At 39.3% G+C, this 19508-nt stretch overlaps 1 protein-coding gene and 1 long non-coding RNA gene across 2 annotated transcripts in view; one reads left to right on the top strand and one right to left on the bottom strand.

Moving 5' to 3' along the window:
• Window positions 1–1842: 1842 nt before the first annotated feature.
• Window positions 1843–12822, bottom strand: LOC306809138. Its single transcript, XR_013776175.1, has 3 exons — window positions 12397–12822; window positions 12078–12177; window positions 1843–3810 (listed from the first exon to the last, which is right to left on the bottom strand). It is a non-coding gene; the product is annotated as an uncharacterized lncRNA (long non-coding RNA).
• A 25-nt stretch (window positions 12823–12847) lies between these two features.
• The window catches only part of CYTH3 (cytohesin 3), a 47805-nt gene continuing 41144 nt past the window's right edge, over window positions 12848–19508 (top strand). Inside the window, exon 1 of the mRNA XM_079320329.1 lies at window positions 12848–13126. Coding sequence (XP_079176455.1) covers window positions 13096–13126 — 31 coding nt within the window. The 5' untranslated portion in view covers window positions 12848–13095. The remainder of the gene's footprint in view (window positions 13127–19508) is intronic.

Raw genomic sequence — 19508 nt, forward strand, 5'->3', positions numbered from 1 at the left:
TCTGAATACTTTTGCAAATAAATTCAGAAATAGACATGCTGCTCTGTGCACATCCAAATCTCTTCCTATTAGGATCTGAAATGCTTTGAAGTCAGATTTAAGTCGGTGGCCTAAGATTTTGTGGTAGTCTCTTTGTTCATCTCATACTGTGAAATTCTGTAAGAGTAACTCATCTGTACAGGAGCCCAAATTTCCTCTCTGCAAAGCTGAGATTGCCAGAGGAACCTTTTACCAATTCACACTCATCACAACATTTATCTCTTCAGTATGTTTCTTGGCTCTTGCTTTTTCTGGCAGCTATTACAGCAACTTAAAAAAAAAAACCCAAAACCTTAAATCAAACACAAGTATTAAAGATTCTTCTGAAGATATTCATGTTTCTTAGAGAGATGCTTTTTTAAAAGAGGATGGAGTGCTTTATCTTACATTTAAAATAAAAAAATACTGGATGGGGGTTTTGTTATCAGGAATTGTGGAATGTTTGTAAAGTGCACTTGCAGTCTTGAACGTTAGGAAGTGCTTTGTCTATTTGTTATCACAAGTATTTTTTAGACATATCAAAATACTCCTTTATTTATCTTTAACCTCGTAGTTCAAAGAAAAGAAAAAAAATAAACACATTTTGGAATTCTTTCAAGTATTATGTTTTGTTAAAAGTGCCCCCAAGGGCAAAGGACCAAAACCAACACAGACCTTTTGCTCATTGAACAAAAAGCCAGCAGCAACGACAAGCAGGATGTTTCTGATGCTCTTTGTTGTTTTTTTTTTCTGGGGCTAGTGGCTGAAGCCCTTAATCACTTTAGCTGGAAGTTATTCACAAATAACCCTTCTGAGCTCAGTAATCCTGTCTTGCTTTGTATCATAAAAAAATCTTTTCTGCAGCAGGGATTCCTAAATTGCCTCTCAGATCTTAGCCTTGCATTCCAGGTACTGCAAGCACACATGACCTGCTCCAGAGCTACAACAGTTACAGCATTTCCAATTTCTGCCTCCTTCCATAAAAAAGCATTTAAGATTAAAACACCTTATAGCACCTTCTTAAGGGCTCTCTTGTACCCCTTCAGGTGTTTCTCACTTTAGGTCAGGTTTGTAGATGCTGAATTTTCTACCACGCTGAAAATCAGAGACTAGCACAAAAACTTGTCAAAACAGAATGAAAATTCAAACCTTTTTTTGAAGTTGGACAGCCTGCTTTTATCTTCTGTTCCCTCTGCTTTCTGAGTGAGAACATCTGTACAGACAAGAGCAGGTTTCAAGTCCCTCACTTTGATATACGGTGCATGTTCCCAACAATCTGTTGCTTAAAATAAAAACTGTCTGGTCTGTGTTGTCACTGTCAATCATAATTTTCAAAGCTCTTCCTCACATTTTCTTTCTGGTTTATAATCATTTGTTTGCAGTTGATTGCTGTATCTTCTGCTTTCCTTCTTTTTGGCTAAACTACTTACTTGCCAGTGCTGGCAAGAAGAAGTTTGCAGAGCTTTCCATCACTGGATATTTTGTTACAGTCAGTTCTTCAAGCTTTTTTTGCTACTCACTCCATTTACAGTTAATTCTACTATATTTCCATTACGTATCCATAAGGAATTCTAGGTATTCCTGAATGGATTTTTGAGCAGTTTCTCTTTCAACCCATAGGAATTGATTTTTCTAAAGGGCCCTATTGAAACAGCAAGTTTAATTCCATTTTGTATATGGCTATTGTTACTATACTTAGTGTAAAAGAATGCTTTTGTAAGTGAAAATATTTCTGGTCAATCTTTATTATTCACAGGTGCCATGGTAAGATAATGTGATACACAAGATGACTCCTCTTAACCTAACATACAAATCTGAGAGGCAAGGAATAAACTCATGGAGAAATAAACAGAAAGATCAAATGATTAAAAAAATTGTTTTGAACATATTCTTGGTTTAATTTGATAGGGTATTTTGTCAGAAACATAGGATGAGAAGGTATAAAGGAATGAGAAGGAATAAAAACTTGAGACAGGAAGCAACCTAGACACGATTTTCCTTTATAACAGAAATTGTCAAGTAGTTCAGATGACACAGGGAGGGTGGGGTTAACTAGGGACTGGAAATGGGCTCAGAGGAAATAAAAAAAGCACAAATAATTTACAACTTTTTGTGGAAAAGGAAAATCACACTTCTACTATTATTCCCCTTAAAGTATTTCTGTTGTCCATCCAGCCCTACATGCACCTTATCATAATGCTACATGGAGAAAGCAAGGCTGGGATTTTTTTTGTTTTTGTTTTGTTTTTTGGTGGGTTTTTTTGCATTTCAGAAAGTGTAATCAATAAGAAAAGAAATCTGATAGTGGGATTTATCTGTTGAAGTACCTTAGAGTGGTTTCAGTAGGACAAATCACAGCTCCAATCCTGTAATCCAATCACACAAGATCAGTATTGATGTCCAGCCCTGTTGACTTAATCAGAGCTCTGGAGCTGAGGATCTGCCTGTGTGAGCTGAGCTACAATGCCTGGACTTGGTGATTTATGGGAATATCATCAAATTTAGCCTGGGTTAAAAGTGCAGCCCTACACACAGCAGAGTCAATGTGGATCTTCCCAACATTCAAATAGAGACAATATCATGTTCTTGAAGGGCCTTGAAATTCATTGCATGCATTCCAAATACTGTACTCTACAGAACAGCCATCTCTAAGGGTATTATCTTGAAAAAAGAGACAGAATTCACCATCTGACAACTACAATAATAAAATGTATGTAACATGATGTATATAATAAATCATGTCTAAAGTTACAGCATATGAATGGGCTTCTAAAAGAAATCTTGCAATTCTAATTTATAAAATGATAACATTTGCTACTTTGTTTGAAAGATAACAGCTTTTGATAGGACATTTTACATAGCTTCAAGCTCTCTACTGCTTTTTAATCTCAGACATTTTCACTTGAACTTCTCAAAGTAATTGTTAACAAGGTCATTAAAGCTTTATGAAAAGGATGTGTAACTTTTTTATTTCCTGGAGGACTGAATTCTTATTTTTTCCTTTCTCAGCTACACATTGTTCATTTGTGATATGCTGGGTCTTGTATTACTTTGCTTGATGTTGGTGCTAATGTTTAATATTTTTATCTACTACTAATCAAGAAAATATATTGGTGTATCTTCTTGAAATGGTGACTTAATGAAGTCACATCAAAATTAATTAGAAAATCCTTACAAGACAGGCTGTTAGAAGAAATGGGTATATTTTCAGAGCATCTTTTCTTATCACAGTTTAAATAACAATAAATTATTTTTTCAAATTAATCTGACAAACACATTCTATAATTTCTTGTCACTGTAAGGAAGAATCCACAGTTATTTTGCCCAGTTTTCTAAACATTGTTATGACTGACACTTTTATTAGCAGATATTTATATATTTATAGTGTCTTCTTGCAATTTCCACTTAGAACAGAAGACAGCCCCATCAAGAGTAAATCCAATTATTCAGGGAGAATGTTAAATGGCATCTCAAAAAGTTGCTGTTTTCATCATGGCAAAGAAGTACTACAGAAGTGTTAAACAATTGTTGATTGTTAGCAGAAGGGGAGGAGACATTTTTTAATGAGGCAGACTCCAAACTCAAAGGTGGAGTTTGTGCTTAAACTTTTACTAAGGGGCTCTGGAAGGAAATTAAAAAGTTCCTGTTACCCAAGTGACTGCTGGAATGTGAGTGCTCAAGCCTCTGCTCAAAACTAACCTGAAACCAAGGCAGGATGTCCAACCAGCTTTGCAGCAGCACCCAGGGAGTCTTTTGCTCATCATGTTCCCAGCACACCTCTAATATTGTGATCTAGAGATAAAAGACCATTTCATTAACATAAAACATGAAATTGAAGTTTTCCTGACTGTGTGTAATAACTATCTATAAACACATATATAAACATACACATGAATTAATATCTGCTTATTTAATCAAAGATAAATTTCTGCTAAAGTGCTTTCCATAAATGATTAAAAGTGCAGTAGAAAGAATGGAAACACACCCCAAGTGTGTAGCAGTAGGTGCTGCACTAAGCATGGTAAAAACACACCTTTCTCTGCTTTTGTGTTATTCTGGAGTTAATATAGACCTTCCAAAATCCCACTGTGATAAAAATATTGCTCTACTCATTGTTGCTGCCTATGGTCAGCATTCTGGAGGAACAGCTTTTACTGGCTAGCATTTAGATTTCTAAGAATACTGATTTATCTGCATTATCAGTTTCATAATTTAATAAAAATAATATTATCTCATTTATAATAGGTTCAAGGTAGCATTTAATTATTTTAGCTGAAGAATATGAAGAATTTATCTCTTTTTAACTCATATCAGAATATTCCAGCTTTACTAAACAAAATTAAAATGACATGTATAAAGGGAAAGCTTTGTACAAATTGTGTACAGGAAGTCCAAACCATTTCAGGAAAAAGCAGCAGCTAGAAAAAGAACTGCCAGGCAACTGTATTTTGTTGAGAGCAAATATGGAAATTCCACAGAAGCAATCAGGACACTGGAGATTGAAACATAAGAAACACAAAAAAATACTCCATGCATTGATTTAATGTATGGAGGAGATAACCACTATTGTCAACAAGATGACAAGGTTTTAACTGTGAATGAGACAATATTTAAGAACATAACTAGTACTTGGCAGTGTATTTATCTTGCAAATGTGATTAAGACGTTGAAAAAATTATCTGTTTGTTTTAATTGTAGTTATCTGCCATCTTGTTTTTCAGGTTTGGAGTCTTTCTTAACTGCTGAGCACTGGAAAAGCCTCTCAGAGCACAGAGCAAGGGCAGGATTTTGTTAGTCATGGGAATTTGGCTGTGCTCATTATCATGTCCTGCTGGATCCCTCTTCCAGCAGGAACAGCAGAATGCAGGTCTCAGCAGGCCAGGGGGAAGAACATCCTTGCAGGAAAGAATTCATTTGTTCTCAGCTGGGACAATAACTGAACTAAGCCATTTACTTGAGCAGCTTTTGCATTAGCTGCAGTAAAGTAAGTCACTTATTATAAAACATGCTTTCGTGGTTCCATGATTTTGAAATAAAATGATTTGCTTTCAAACTATAGCTCCACCATAATTGTTTAATTTTGGATATTTGGGGATTTCATATATCCTGCTCAATGGCACACCTGATGGATGCAGACATCCTTAAGAGGAGAGCTTCCACCTGCAAATGAGATTTCTGCTATTTGAAAATATAACAAAACTTTTAAAGTTCCACATTAAAAGTAAACAAAAAATGTTTAATTGAATTACTTTGTAGGACATTATTGTTTCTATTGTGTTTTGTACACTAAGTCCAATTTTTTTAATGTTACATTCCTTGTTTAGTCCAAAGCATGGCAATCTGCCATCCAGAGCTTTGAGTGATAAATTCTGCTATACAAAGCAGAAGTTTTTATATGTGAGGCCACTTCCTTCTGCTATTTTATCATCTTCCTGGTTTTGTCTGTTTTCAATAAATGCCTTTGTATTTTCACATCTTTTATATGCTTGTATACACAGACACTTTCCTCTGTATTAAAACTGATAGTTGCAAGTTGGTAAGGATAAAAAAGACAGACTGTTGACTTAAATTTCATTGCACTAACACACTATATGAATGCTTTAATGTTACAGTATTAAAAGATCTTAAAATTGATATTAAAAGTATTTCCTGAATTTGGCAGTGGGGTGGAGAGGCAAGGATGATGTTTCATAATAAGGTTTTAAAATGGAAATAATCTCTGGATACAGCTACACTTTAGTACTACAGATTGGCACATGAAGGCTGGGATCTCACAGTGAATTTGCATTATTTTAAAGCATCTCAAATTTAAATATATTGAAATTTTAAAATCTAAAAAGAATTTTTTGTGGAGGCCAAACATCTCTCCTTTATCTGTCCTGAATATTTCTGCCTGAGGAGAAAAATCTAAAAAAATTCATCAGCAAAGAAAAGCCACAGAGACCCTGCACACACCATGGAACCCAAACAATCTTGAAGGAAAGTAGAATTTGAATTTGGGGTGGTCAGAATACAAGGATGAGATTAAAGGGAAAAAGCTGAAGTTGCAATGCAGCAAACTGGAGAAAAGCTTCTGGAACTTACCAAAAAGAGAATCTGTCCCTGCTGTCCCTGGCCATTTTAACAGTCTGTCATGAATTCCTCCTTCCCACAAAAAAATGTTACCAAGGATGTAAGCTATAAATCATCATGTACTAATCTTTTTATGAAGACCTTTTTCTGGTATTCTGCAGACCTATTGTTCTTTCACAATTATATTAATAGACTAAAAATAACAAGGACAGTTCTACCAGACATAAATTACTATTATGTTTCTTAAGAATTATTATTTTATACTGTGCTGATTGAGATCACAGAAATCTTTTTCTGACCACAGATGTATAAGGTACCAAATTCATCCTTCCTGTAACTGTACTAAGGTAAATGGAGTTACATAAGGAATTAATTTGACCTGTCTCCTTCATTTCCTTGGAAAAATTATTTGTTTTAGCTCTTGCAAAGTTTCAACTTTGACTTTCCCTTGCTTAACATCTTCTTGTACCTAGAGACAGTTTTTCTTTAAGACTATACAGAGAAATACAGCAGGGGAAAGACAATTAAGGTGAGGATCTTCGTTTTAAATTGAAAGTACACTTCAATAAGAAAATGCCAAAACCTTTTTATTTGGTATAGATGTGTATGGAATTATTCTTATGAGGATATGAAAAGTATAAAGCAGTACATATAACCATGAGAGTAAGAATTTAAGTAGTGTTTTTCTGCCTAAGAGCCATGTGTTTATTTCTAACTGCAACAGCTGTAGTAAATGGGGACCTTTCTTGGCTAGAGACCATAAGAATTTAAAATATTACACATCACCTTTTAACAAAGAATCATCCCCTTTACCCTAGACTCAACAGGTATATTCAAAAATAACCTAGGAGAGAAGCTGAAAGCCTACTCTCAGCAGTATATAACTGCAATTTCATGATGCAATAAATATAATTTTTGGATGGCAATGTGGCATGAAATTTGTACAAATTCAACCTGGCAGTCCAAAGCCCAAAACCTTCAAAAACAAGGACTGGTGAGTGGTTTTATATCAGAGTTGATATCATGTTTTCCTGCTGCCAGGAAAAAGCTTGGTCTGAACACTGTAACTCATAGTTCACTAGCTTTGAGAGAAATGCAATTACTTGTTCCTATTTAATATTGATCAATTTATTACCATTAGATGACCTAGGATTGCACAGATGAGATGTAACAAGCATGTAAGCCTGAGTATAGGCTCAGCTTGACCTGGGCTGAGCATGAAGGATCAGAAAGTGAAATTAATGGAGAGTTTCTAGTGCAGAATAAGGTTATAATTGTGCAGGGATATTGTCCCCTCAGCCAAACTTACAACCCAGCAGCCTCCCTTCTTTCTTTCCACACCATCTGTGTGTCAGTCTATCAGTGCTGCAATTGTGCCAACATAACTGTTTGTGGGTCCAGAGCATGAATTAAATCAATGGAGCAATTCTGGTTAAAAATGATTAGACTAGACAGAACCTTAAAAATCTGGATTGAGTGATTTGATTTACAGCATGGCTTCACAAACAGCTCAGAGGCCACAATAAGTCAAAATCATTAGTTGCCAGTTCCTGCTCCTGTCTGAATTTATGGTTCCATATTTATTAAACCCAGATTTGTGCACTGCTGAACTAGCCAGCAGCAAGATTTGAGCCAGTTCATGTGGAGATATGCCATTGCATTTCACTCACTGGTGAATCAACAAGAGCACCTGGTGTGACACTTCTAACTCTGTGTGTCATGAGCAAGTACAGCTTGTCACTTGGCTGCCACAGGGGATGCCAACCCTGCTCCACTGGCACTTGGCTGAGGAGGCTTCTTCAGGCAGGGAGAAGGAGCCATGGGAGCTCCCATCCATCAGCTGCTGCCACGTGCATGCAGCCAGGGCAGGACTCATGCATGGTTTGAATGTTGCAGCTCCTACTGCAGGATGAAATAGGAATTTTAAACTCCCAGGCCTTGGTGAGAGTGGAGAGTGGTATGTGAGAATACATCTAACCATGCCAAGCTGGAGTTAGCCAGCAGAGAAGAATTCAGACTGTGGCTACTTCTCAGGGTGGGAACAGTCTGGCCTTAATCAGCACACTCTCCTTTGAGAGTTAATTTACATCAAGTTCTTTCACTTGCCTAAGATAGACAAACTCTCTCAAGCTCCATGCAAAATTCCATTCATGATCTGTTTCAGCCCCTGTCCTTTGAATCCAAGTCCTCTTTTTCTGTTATTTTAGGCCCAGCTTTCATGCTAGAAAGCATCCTGCTTGTGTCTAGTACAGTGCATAATTAATACAGGTAGAACAAGTTCTAATGCAAAGTGTATTTCAGATCACAAGCATTACAGAGGTGCTGGACTGTCAGTCCTGAGGCTTGTGGTGGTCTGACCTGCCACCACCTTGGGACTAGGTTGGCCAAGGGGAATGTTAAAAGGATGGGCTTGATGGAGTAACTTAAAAAGAAAAGGGTTTAATGACAAAAATAACAAACAGGACAACCCCAACAGGAGTGCTCCAAAAAGCAAGGTCCAGGCTGGATACACAGCATATAAAAGATAGGTTGGGGTAGAGTCTGAGAAGGAAGGTCCAATGGGGAAAAATGATCAAGAATATGGAAAATGCACCACATGATAATCACTTAGGGGAAGAAGTGGGCAACCTTCTAGAACCATAACTTTATATGAACAGAGCTATTACCATATCATTTCCCAGGAGTCAAAGCTGTTTGAATCATGCTCACCCTAACTGAACATCAGTTAGGTTAACTACAGACCAGATGCCCACAGTCTCAAGTTGATGCCTTCAGGCAGCCTGACTTCCAGTGAACCTTTGCAATTTTGGATGTATTTTATTTTCCTCACTGGGACATTCTGGTGTTTTTTCCTCAATGACTCACAAGTGGCCCTATCAGTGTTGCACAATGGAAACATGCACTGCCTTCCAAAACCAGTCATATTTGATGCTAGAAGCAGATAAAACTCATTTAGAAGTCTTGAAAAACCACACACCCTCAAATGTGTGAAGAATAGGAATTTAACTGCAAATAAAATTCGGGATATGATTTCAAAGTTAATCTGAGAGAAACCCTTGCAAAATTCTTAGAAGAGAGGTATCTTTATTCTTGGGGGTTTTGACTATTTTAATGGAACTAACTTCCTATCCATACAAAAAAGCACCATTCATAAAAGATGTTTGACTTGCTAAGCTTTAGCTTTGATGTTCCCCAAAGCAATATAAAATACCTGCATGTAAAATTTTTTTGACCTAAATGAAAGGTACAAGCACTTTTGAAACCTTTGAGACAACCAGCAAACAGGATTTTCTACAAAAATGTTTTTCCAGCTGAGAAAAATATGGTAAGTGTGACAACATAAACATTTTAAGAAACAATGCATGGCTAAAACCCATCTTCCAAGCAGAGGAAGTCAAAGAGTTTGCCTGAGGGGTTTAAGAATACCAGATTATTCAAGTAGTGATAAATAAAAAAAAATTAAAAATGGGAAAAAAAGACATGGTAATGGACTAAGACTTTCCTGTATGGAAACTATTAAGCAATGTTTCTTTAAAAGTAAAACCTGTTTGACTGTCTAGATTTGAAACAAAAGTATTTTTTAATTTAATGGCTGGGACACTGCACAACATCTTGATTGTTTAAGATGTATCTACATTTTTGGTATATTTTTGGAGCCTTCCAACACTAAAGAGCATTATTCCAACTTCCTGTAGCTGACACTGACATCCAGTCTGATGGCCCTACAGTTACTTCATTTCCTTCTGAACTGAGAAAATTCAGAATTTTATTTCTTATATCTGAATACAATGCTACTATTCATGTATGAACATCCTCATAGCTTATCCTTTTGATTAGAAAGAAAAACTTTATTAAATCTATAATCATAAAATTTTTATTTTCATTCACTGCTCTTGGAATCTGGTTCAAACTGAAACCCACAGCAATGGTTTAATATTGAATGAGCTTTATAGACCACAAAAATGTGATGTAAGGGTTTCAGTTGTCTTCACTGACTCTCTATATAGGGACAAATGCCATAACAGATGTGCTTCTCAACCCTTAAAATGAAAAATGACATGATAAATTACTTCTTAGTGGAAACTGAATCACAACAGTTACTGTACTTTCCAAAGATGGACAAAAAAAAAATGAAAAGACAAAGTATATTACCTGAAAATTCAGCAAGTAACCACATTTATCACTGAGGAATCAACCCTGCCAACAGCAGGTTTTGGAGAAAGCCCAATTTTCCACTAAAAATAATTTCAACAGACCTGCTATTAGACTATTATTTACATGAATGACAGACTATGAAGTTCTTCCAATGCAGAAGGTTACACTTGTGGATATGAAACTGGCAAAACACACTGGTGGTAAAAATAGAGCTAAGACTATAGAAGACACTGCAAGAAGGAAAAACAAAATCAAGCAATCCTGAGAAAACTGTTGATGGAAAGTCTCAATAGTACAAAGAAGAAATTAAAATTCACATGTACTTCAAAACAGAAGAATGATCAAAATTCCAGAAAACAAAGTAGATGCAACAAAATTATTCACATGCGTAGGAGATGATTTATTGGAGTTTGTCTTGGAATTTGCTGAGATTGTAACCTGTATTGTTTCCTGGCATCTTTGTTGGTAAGGAACTACCCTGTGTTTAATGACAGCAGTGTTGGTACTGTTGAATTACCAAAAACTGGGGAGGAGTTCTGCTATGGTACAACTGTTACTGCAATGATGTAGAACTGTGACTATAATTCTTGATTTTACACATTTTCAAGAAATCTACTCCTGACCTACTTAGGGTTACAGCCAGACAAGCTTTACTTTATACACAGAAAAATGAGGCAACAGGGTGAAAGGCTTGATCTTCAAAGTTTCTGTGACACCTGTCACCTACAGATTGAACAGCTTTGTCCACTAAAGCACCTTGTACACAGAATTAACAGTTTTATGCTCAGAACACTTGGAAGATCAGGCCCATACAAAAGTAAGCCTTTTTATGATACACACAGCATGAATGAAAATGTTTTAAGGAATATTTGCCATCCTTTCAAAGATACACAGCATTGAAGAGAACACTGTAATTTCAGTACTCTTGTACTATGCCTCATTAATAAATATTCTACTAAAGCAGGACTGGAAAGAAGAGATTCTTCTTGAGAGGGCATTAAATAGCATATATTCCAGAGTTGCAACACAGTAAGCTATATATTCAGCAAAATATTGAAAATTGCCCTGTTCAAGTTAATAATGAAGGTATAATAAAGAACCTTTTCCATATCTCATGAGTTTGGAATTGGATTTCACCAAGAAATTTATATAAAATATTGCAACTTGTCACTTGTAACCAGGAAGGAAGGAAGGAAAGAAAACAGAAACAAGAACATAAAAGCATATACTTTATACGAAGGTGTAAAACAACATGAATACATTCATGCAATGCAATGAAAGCAAACAATCTGTGATTGATTATAAAATTAGAACTTTTCTCATGAACCAGATTCCCCACTAATGTAAATGAACAGTTTGCTCAGTGTGCAAAAATATTCAGAGCCCACTGTCAGTTCATCTTGCATTAAGATTTATTTTAAACCATCCTGTAATGGCAATTTATAGACATAATTTCAAAATAAATCGCTTACCAAGGTGATGCTTCTGTTTTATGTAACCATATCCTTTTTTAACTAACTTATTAATTTAAAAAATGAAACACAAAGAGGAGTATTTTAAAGGTTTATGGTTTTTAGGCGAGGTAAAACACTTTATCATCAGAGCAGCTGTCAGTCAAACCTCAGCTCTCAGCAAAATGTGCTGTAATAACCACTATTAGCACCAGTGTCAAGAGGTGAGTGCTCCTGACACAGCTTCCTAGATGGTGCTCTGTCCCATGCCAGCCTACAAAAGGAAAATGAAAAACATGATATTTTCCTGTTGGCTGACCCCTTCCTCCCACCACTTCGGAAGGAAGGAAGGGTGATGTGAGCCAGAACACTTCTGCTTACCTTTACAGATTTGGAGGCCGCTGCCATCCCCACTCCCATGGTGGGTAACTCACTGATGATCTTCGCTGAAGACTAAAGAAATCCACAGATGCTCTGGCTCCTAGGGCAGCAAGGAGGAGAGTCCTTTTGTTATCCACACAGACGATGCTCACCAGCACAAACCCCTGCACAGTCCCATTTCTACACCCGGCTCTCCACGGCCCCTGTGGCAAGGGGAGCACCCAGAACCGGACCCAAAAACAAGGAACAAGTAAGAAGCAGCACAAAACATGCAGAAACGTCAGAAGTCTCGGGGTATCTTCCAGAGACTTCAACTCACCTCTTCCCCCTGCACTACGCTGCTTCAGGCCAGCTCAGCCCTCACCTTCCAGTCTCCTCCCGCTCCCCTCCATAGCCCCCAAAGGAGTCTTTAGAGCTCCACGAAACAATCTGGAGCTCTGCAGACATTTTCTGCCTCTTGCAGACTCCAAAACACGACCCCAGCCGGCACGAACCCAAGTGACTCGGCCCAGGCTCCCCTCGCTCCCGACGGCGCGGGCGACCCCCGACAGCCCCCGGGCAAGCGGCATGAGGGGCCTGGGCGCTGCGGGACCTGCCGGGGAGGGAACCCGCACAGGGCGGGCGGGAGGCTCCGCTCCGCGGCGGGGCTCGGCCGGGGCGCTGAGGGGACGGGCAGGGAGCGCTGGCCGCGACCCTGCGGCGCGGGGGTGGCGGCGGAGGGGCCGGGCGGGGCCGCCTCCCCTCCGCGGGTCACATGAGAGGGGCGGGCGGCTGGGCCGAGGCGGTGGTGGCTGCCGGGGCTGAGGTTGGGCTGGGCTGGGAGGGACCGGTCTGCGGAGCGCAGCAGCGGAGCGGCGGCGGTAGTAGCAGGGGAGAAGGAAGAAGAAGAGGAGAAGGAGGAGAAAGAGAAGGAGGGGAAGAAGGAGCGGGAGCGGCCGCGAGGCGCCGAGCGAGTGGAACGAGCCCCGGGCCTCCCTGAGCCGCGGCGGCTGCGGAGCGCCCTGCCCGCGGTCCCAACATGGACGAAGAGGGTGGCGGAGGTGGCGGCGGTGAGTGCGGGGCTCGTGCGGAGGGAACGCGGCCCCTCAGCCGGCGCTGCGGGCGGCAGGACGGCGGGAGCTCCTGAGAGCTGCTGCGGCCGCTGCCCCTGCCGGCGCTGCCCCGTCCTGCCCGGCGCCCCTGGGCCGAGCCGCTGTACCGGCGCTCCCGAGCGGTGCCCGGGCCACAATGCGGGCTCCGTGTCCCGCCGCGGCTCCGGGCGCTGCCGAGGGCGGCGGGCAGGGCAGGCGGGTCCGGCCCCGCCGCCGTGACAGCCCGGCGCTCGCTGCTGCGGCTGCTCTCCGCTGCGGGAGGAAAAGGGACGAAATAGAAAAAAGTAGGCGTCTGGCGGTGCAGGAGCGCAGAAAAGAGTAATTAAGCTCTGCGAGGGCTCTGTTTGTGTGTGTCATCTTAATGGAGGTTCGGTGATAATCACGGGGTGGTTCAGCCAGTTTAAACAAGGTGAACTGTTTCCAAAGGCAGCGGCGTTAACCTTGCCAGATACTACTTTTAGAAAATCTGGACTCGCATGTTGGGGAAGCTTTTATTTGTATTTTTTTTCTCTTTCGGAGACCGGCTTGCGCGCTGCCCTAGTTTAAGGCACTGCAGACGTGCCACACGCTTCCCTCCTTTAATTTATAATGTGTTTGTGAGTGCGTGTGTAAAGCTGCTGCCTGAAATAACCAGTTCTTGTGTATCATCAGCGATAATGGTGGCTGAGCAGGAGCTGATCCTGCCCTGGGGCTGAGGGATCGACTGCGTGGCCTGCCCTGTACTCAGTGTGTCTGTGCAGAATGGAGCGAGCTGGGTTTATCTTAAACCAAATGCTAAACAGGCGGCCTTTGAATGCATGGGCTGATCTCTAAATAGGTAAAGTAAGGGCTAAGCGTTGTGTGATTAATAGTTGCGCGGTACTTGCTAATTCTAAATATAATTACCCAGAACTCGGAAATCAAGAGGGTGTGGTGTTTGTTTTGACAACTTGAAAAAATAATGCTGTGATGAATCAGAAAAATAATTCTTGAAGCAGTGGGTTGGAAATGTGGCCATTTCTCAGCAGGCATTTCTACTTGTTTTGACAGTGATAGACTTAACTCTTAAAAAAAAAAAAACAATCTGAAAAAGGAAAGCAGAAGACAAAGCAAGCCAGTCCTGAAAAGTTATTATTCAAAGCAGTTGAACACTGTAATTGTAAAGAGCAGAAAGCTCATTTAACTCAAAATATGTTATTTTCACAGTATTATGGACTTGCATCTGTAGTTAAGGGAAATGAACATGCTTGTTATTTGCACTAATCCTGTATACTACAGTACTTAATCACGTGCAAAATATAAACTAGCAAGCGGACATATTGCTGAATTAATCTTTCGTAAGATGTTAAGCATTTCAAAGTTGGATTTTTGTGGAAGGACAAATACTCAGACCTGAGGATGACACATTTTACTAAATGCTGATTCTGTATGTGAAGTCAGATTTGTACCTCTGGCACGCAAGCAAAAGTAATATCACTTCTATAAACACATTGCTTTTTTTGGGGCAAACTACAGTATAGTGTATGTTCAGCTTTACTGTAAAACAGTTGCAGACAAGTAAGACTGGAATTTTGTTTTGCAGTTGATATATATGACATTCTACTCTGACTTCTTGTAAGTGTTGCACTTTGTTCTTGAATAGAGACCCAGTCTCACTTTTTCTTGGGGATTGCTGTCAATTTGGAACATTAGGATTAGTTAGGTAATTTCTAGTTAATGAATTGACAAGTTGTTATTTCGTTTGTGTTTTTTCCCCCTTTTTTTTTTTTTTTGTTTAATGACAGGAAACCTGTGTGGGTTTGACAGGCTGCTTTAAAGCTCTGTATTGCTGTTGAGTAATGAGGCTTGTGATACCTGAGCAATGAGACTCCCTTTGGAGCCTGACCAGGGCAGCCCAGTGCTTTGAACTTCTGCAGGACATTCCAAATCCTCCTAAAATTGACATTATTGAGTGAGAGCTAAGCTTATCACTGTGCACAAGTACTTTAGGAAGTATGCAAAATTATTTAAGGGCTGCACAGAGTCACCCTAATTAGAGACTTGAACTAGATAAGTATGTAAATAAATATCTAGGGCATTAAAGTGTGATCCAGGAGGTAAGCTGCTATTCCCAGTACAGCTCTGCCTGCTGCACTGCTCTTCAGTTTGATTTGCATCCTATGCTTCAGTTCTCTTATTTGTCAAATGGGGTCAGTTGTTTTACCACCTCTGATAAAAACTGTGAATGAAAACAGAGCTGCGTAAAATTAAAATTTATTATTTTAGAATCACTCGATAGAAGAGGACTGCTAATTAAGGGAATTGTTCTCAGTACCTCCTTTTCTTTTGTATGTGAGCCCTAAACAGGGTTGTGCATTTATGTTACACAATCCACTTCCACACAAGCCTCCCATTGATTCCAGCAGAAGCTCTGTGCATGGATTATTGATGCGATATGATCCGAGTCAGTTGGTGTTTGGCTCAACTTTTCTTTTGTGTCCTGATTAAAATATCTCTGTGGTTTGTGTAGTCCAGGAACTTTCTCCTCCTCCCTCTCCCCACTTGGTTGAAAACCACATCTTGTGTGGTTTGAGTGGCTTTTCTCACAGGCTCACAGTTAGGTGGTGGCAGTGCCAGTGGCTGGACCCTGGTGTTCAATAGTGCTCTTGGTGTGCTCACACAGTGAGTGAGTGATCCTCTGTGAGAGGTCAAAATATATAAACAGTGCTGCAGGCACAGGGTAGAACTCCTGTTTGTTTGCTGAATTTGACTCTAGTCATTCAGCAGCTTTTCAGTCCCCCTGTTCAATTCTGTGCCATTCCTCTAGAAAAAGACTGCAAGATTGGAACTTACCAGCTCCTGTCTGTTTGTTTTACTCAGTCTCTACAAAGGGCTCCAAACAGACATGCCAGAAGGTTAAAGTCCTGCTTCTACTTGACAAATAGACCAAATTATAGCACTAATTATGGCATTGAAGTTTCACTATTGTCCCCCAAAGTCTGTGTTTTATTTCTGAATGCTGGAGGAGCAGTTGGCTTGCCAAGCTGTGTTAGCTGCTGGCTGCAGTTGCCAGTGATGGTGCCAGGTAGCACGTTGGCTCTGTGATGAGGGCAGGATGGAGACAGTGCTTCATTAAGAGAGACACCAAGAGACCAGATCGTCCCACAGAGAGGGTTTGCTGCCAAACCAGACTTAGCAGCATGACTTCTGGTCTTCTGCAGGGCAAAGCAGTTACCTACTTATAGGTAAAAGCTGTTAAATGTAACAAAATGACCCAGCTTTTTCTTAGAAAAAAAGTTTTAAAATGGATTAAAAATATATGTTAATATTTTAGATGTGAATATCCTTATCTCTTCTTCCTCATTTGTAATATCTTTCAAAGATAAACCTTAAAGATATCAGAGTCCATGTAGCCTTCTCATGGTTATTGACATTTGCTTTGCATTTAAGACTAATTCTGCATGTTTTCTTATTTTATGGTTTTCTTTTATTATAACCAAATGTGTTTTAGCACAGAAGAACGTTAAATATGTTTCACTCCCTGGTCATCAAAGTGGATAACTTGTACCAGTAGTTAAATTGACCCAAAAGTCCTTCAGAGGAGGGCTTGTAATTTTAAATAACACTTTGAGGAAATCCCAAGAATGTAAAAATGCACCTGAGTGTTGTATAGATCACTCACCTGGGTTCTAGGGTGTGAAAAAGAGCAGAAAAAGAGATAGTCTGTTTCTGTAGTTTAATTTTTTGTGTTCTTTTGCCAGCCAGCAGAGCTGCATGCTAAGTATCTTTCTTGCTAAATAGATATTTCTTCATGCTAAACTAATCTCATATTTCTATGGATTACCTGTCAGCTCAGTAGGATCTTAATTTTTAGCCCAAAACCATTTAATCTTTTAGCACAGCAGTAAAAAATGTTATAATAAAGTATTATCAATTATATTATACATATTAGTTATTTTTGGTGGTAACTGAAAATGTGCTTGTTAATTGCAGTAACTTATTAAGTTTTTTTTTATCCTAATGTTTGATATTTTTAACTGTGATTTGGAAGAAAATGCGAAATTTTTGCTGATAGAATTTCCAGAGGTGGTTGGTTGCCAAAGTTGATGTATTGTTATATAATGGTATTTGGTGACATGCTCAGCAGTGTAAGCACACCATGGATTTAGGGGAGCAGTGTGCCTGTAACAGCATCTGTCTTCACTGCTGCAGCTGGGAAAGAAAGCTGTAGGATTTACAGGCAGGAACAGAGTGTATTTTGCAGAACAACAGCTGGGAATCACAGTAACAGCCACATGAAAGTGGGCTTCCTGTGGGCCACTGTTACCAAACAGATATTGCAATATTTTAATAAATATCACAGGAGTTCCAAGAGCTTTCACCAATTGAAGGGCTGCAGAAGGTGAGACTACACAGTGATTTTCAAGATGTATTCTGCAGTTCACCTCACATTTTTTAATCCATCATATTTATTGCTTCCCTTTTTTTCTTTTTATGATTTTGGATGCTTTTTAAAGGGAAAATGAAAAAATGGCTTTCCTCCATTTTCTTCCTTTTGCAAGGGTGTGTGGTGATAGGACGAGGGGTAATGACTTTAAAGTAGATGAGGGTGGATTTAGATTAAATTTTAGGAAGAAATTCTTCAATGTGAGTGTGGTTAGACACAGATTTCCTAGAGAAGCTGTGGCTGCTCCATCCCTGGCAGTGTCCAAAGGGTTGGACAGGGCTTGGAGCAATCTGGGATAGTGGAAGGTGTCCCTGCCATGGCAGGGGGTTGGAATGAAAAGATCTTTGAGGTCCCTTTCAACCTAAACCATTCTGTGATTCTGCTTGGTCTTTTTGTCCTACAAGTCTCTCTTTTCCTAGTCCAAGAAAGGTTTGAAAAGCTTTAAAATGTTTCACTTAAACTGTAGCTCCATCCGAAGTGCTGCAATCTTTTGCCCCATTCTTTTCCCTCCCAATGCAAAAACGGGTTAGTCTAATTCTTTATACACCCCTCCTTTGACTCCAAGGCCAACATTTGAATTATTACTGGTCTCTTCTCCTTGCTGGACATTGAACAAGCTGTTTGCTGTCACTCTGAATTCAGACTATCTCCTCGAGGTTTATTCTAGGTCTTTTCCACACTTGTACTGACCCCTTGTACTCAGTACATTCTTTTCCTCCTCTTTGTACTGCCAGCTGCCTCTAGTACTGTTTACTATATTCTTCTTTTTGAAATCTTGCCTTTTTTTTTTTTTTTTTCCTTTGACTGTTTTCTTCTCCTCTTCCTGTTTTATTTGCTTTTTCATTTGGAAGATGATCTTTCTAATTCCAGCTTTTTAGGTGAAGATTTGCAGGACCCTATCCTTGCTTTAATGCTCCCTTCCTTCTACATCTTGTTTCTGGATAACTAAATTTGCAGATAAGAGTGGTACTATCATGTTTAAACTGATGACTCACAGCATATACTCTGTGTGCTCTGGATCCAGTGCCATCTGTCCCAGCTAAAATGTTGCCTTGTTTGACATCTTAAGATTGCATCATTGTCATCTTAAGCTTAATGAGTCTGAAACAGAGCTCTTAATGTTGTTTCCACCCACTTCCTCTTTTTGATGTCTTTGGACACATGCTGGCATCCTGAGTGGTTATTGACAAGTAAATAGTGAGATGTTGTAATTTATTGTTCCTTAAAAAATAGTCTGTAGAGAAGTTGTAATAAAAATGGCAGTGAAAGGACAATGCAAGAGTATTGACATACTTAAGAAATAAGTTATGTTCCCCTATGCAATGTTAGTTTTCCTATTTGAATGTACAAATAGATTTAATCTGGTTATGGGATCATGTTTTCTGTAGACTTCTGCATGGGAGCAGCACATTCTGTGGCAATTGAGTGAATCTATGTGGATTTTCCCCTTCTTCTTAAAATAATGTGATAGTTAATGATTTCTTCTTCACTTTGTCTCTCTGTAATTCATGACTACTTAAGCATGTACAAAAGGATTGCACTAATTTTAGTGAGGAGCCTGAATCTAATGACCATGTGCTTCATTCACATAGGATAAAAATAAATCCTTGGCAGCTGGATTGTTAGGAAAACCTGTCAATGTACAGACTTGTGAGGCAGGGATCCCAGGGAAGTTAGGAACATGTGGTGTTTTACTTTGTTTTAGAGAAGCAAAAGAGAAGTTGTGTGAACAGATGTGCTGTTGGCATTTCTGTCTTTTTCACTGTGCATTCTTTTAGAGCAATATACTGTACAGGAAAGGTATATGAGTGAGGTAGTAAGAGTATTTATGTCATTTGTATAATTTTACATCTACCAAATGATTTTTAATTGCCTATGACTTCCTTATTTTAATTTCAACAATTTCATGGGAAAACTTAGTATTGCAAATTTTTT

The sequence above is a fragment of the Erithacus rubecula genome, assembly GCF_903797595.1.
Source record: "Erithacus rubecula genome assembly, chromosome: 17".
Lineage (NCBI taxonomy): Eukaryota > Metazoa > Chordata > Aves > Passeriformes > Muscicapidae > Erithacus > Erithacus rubecula.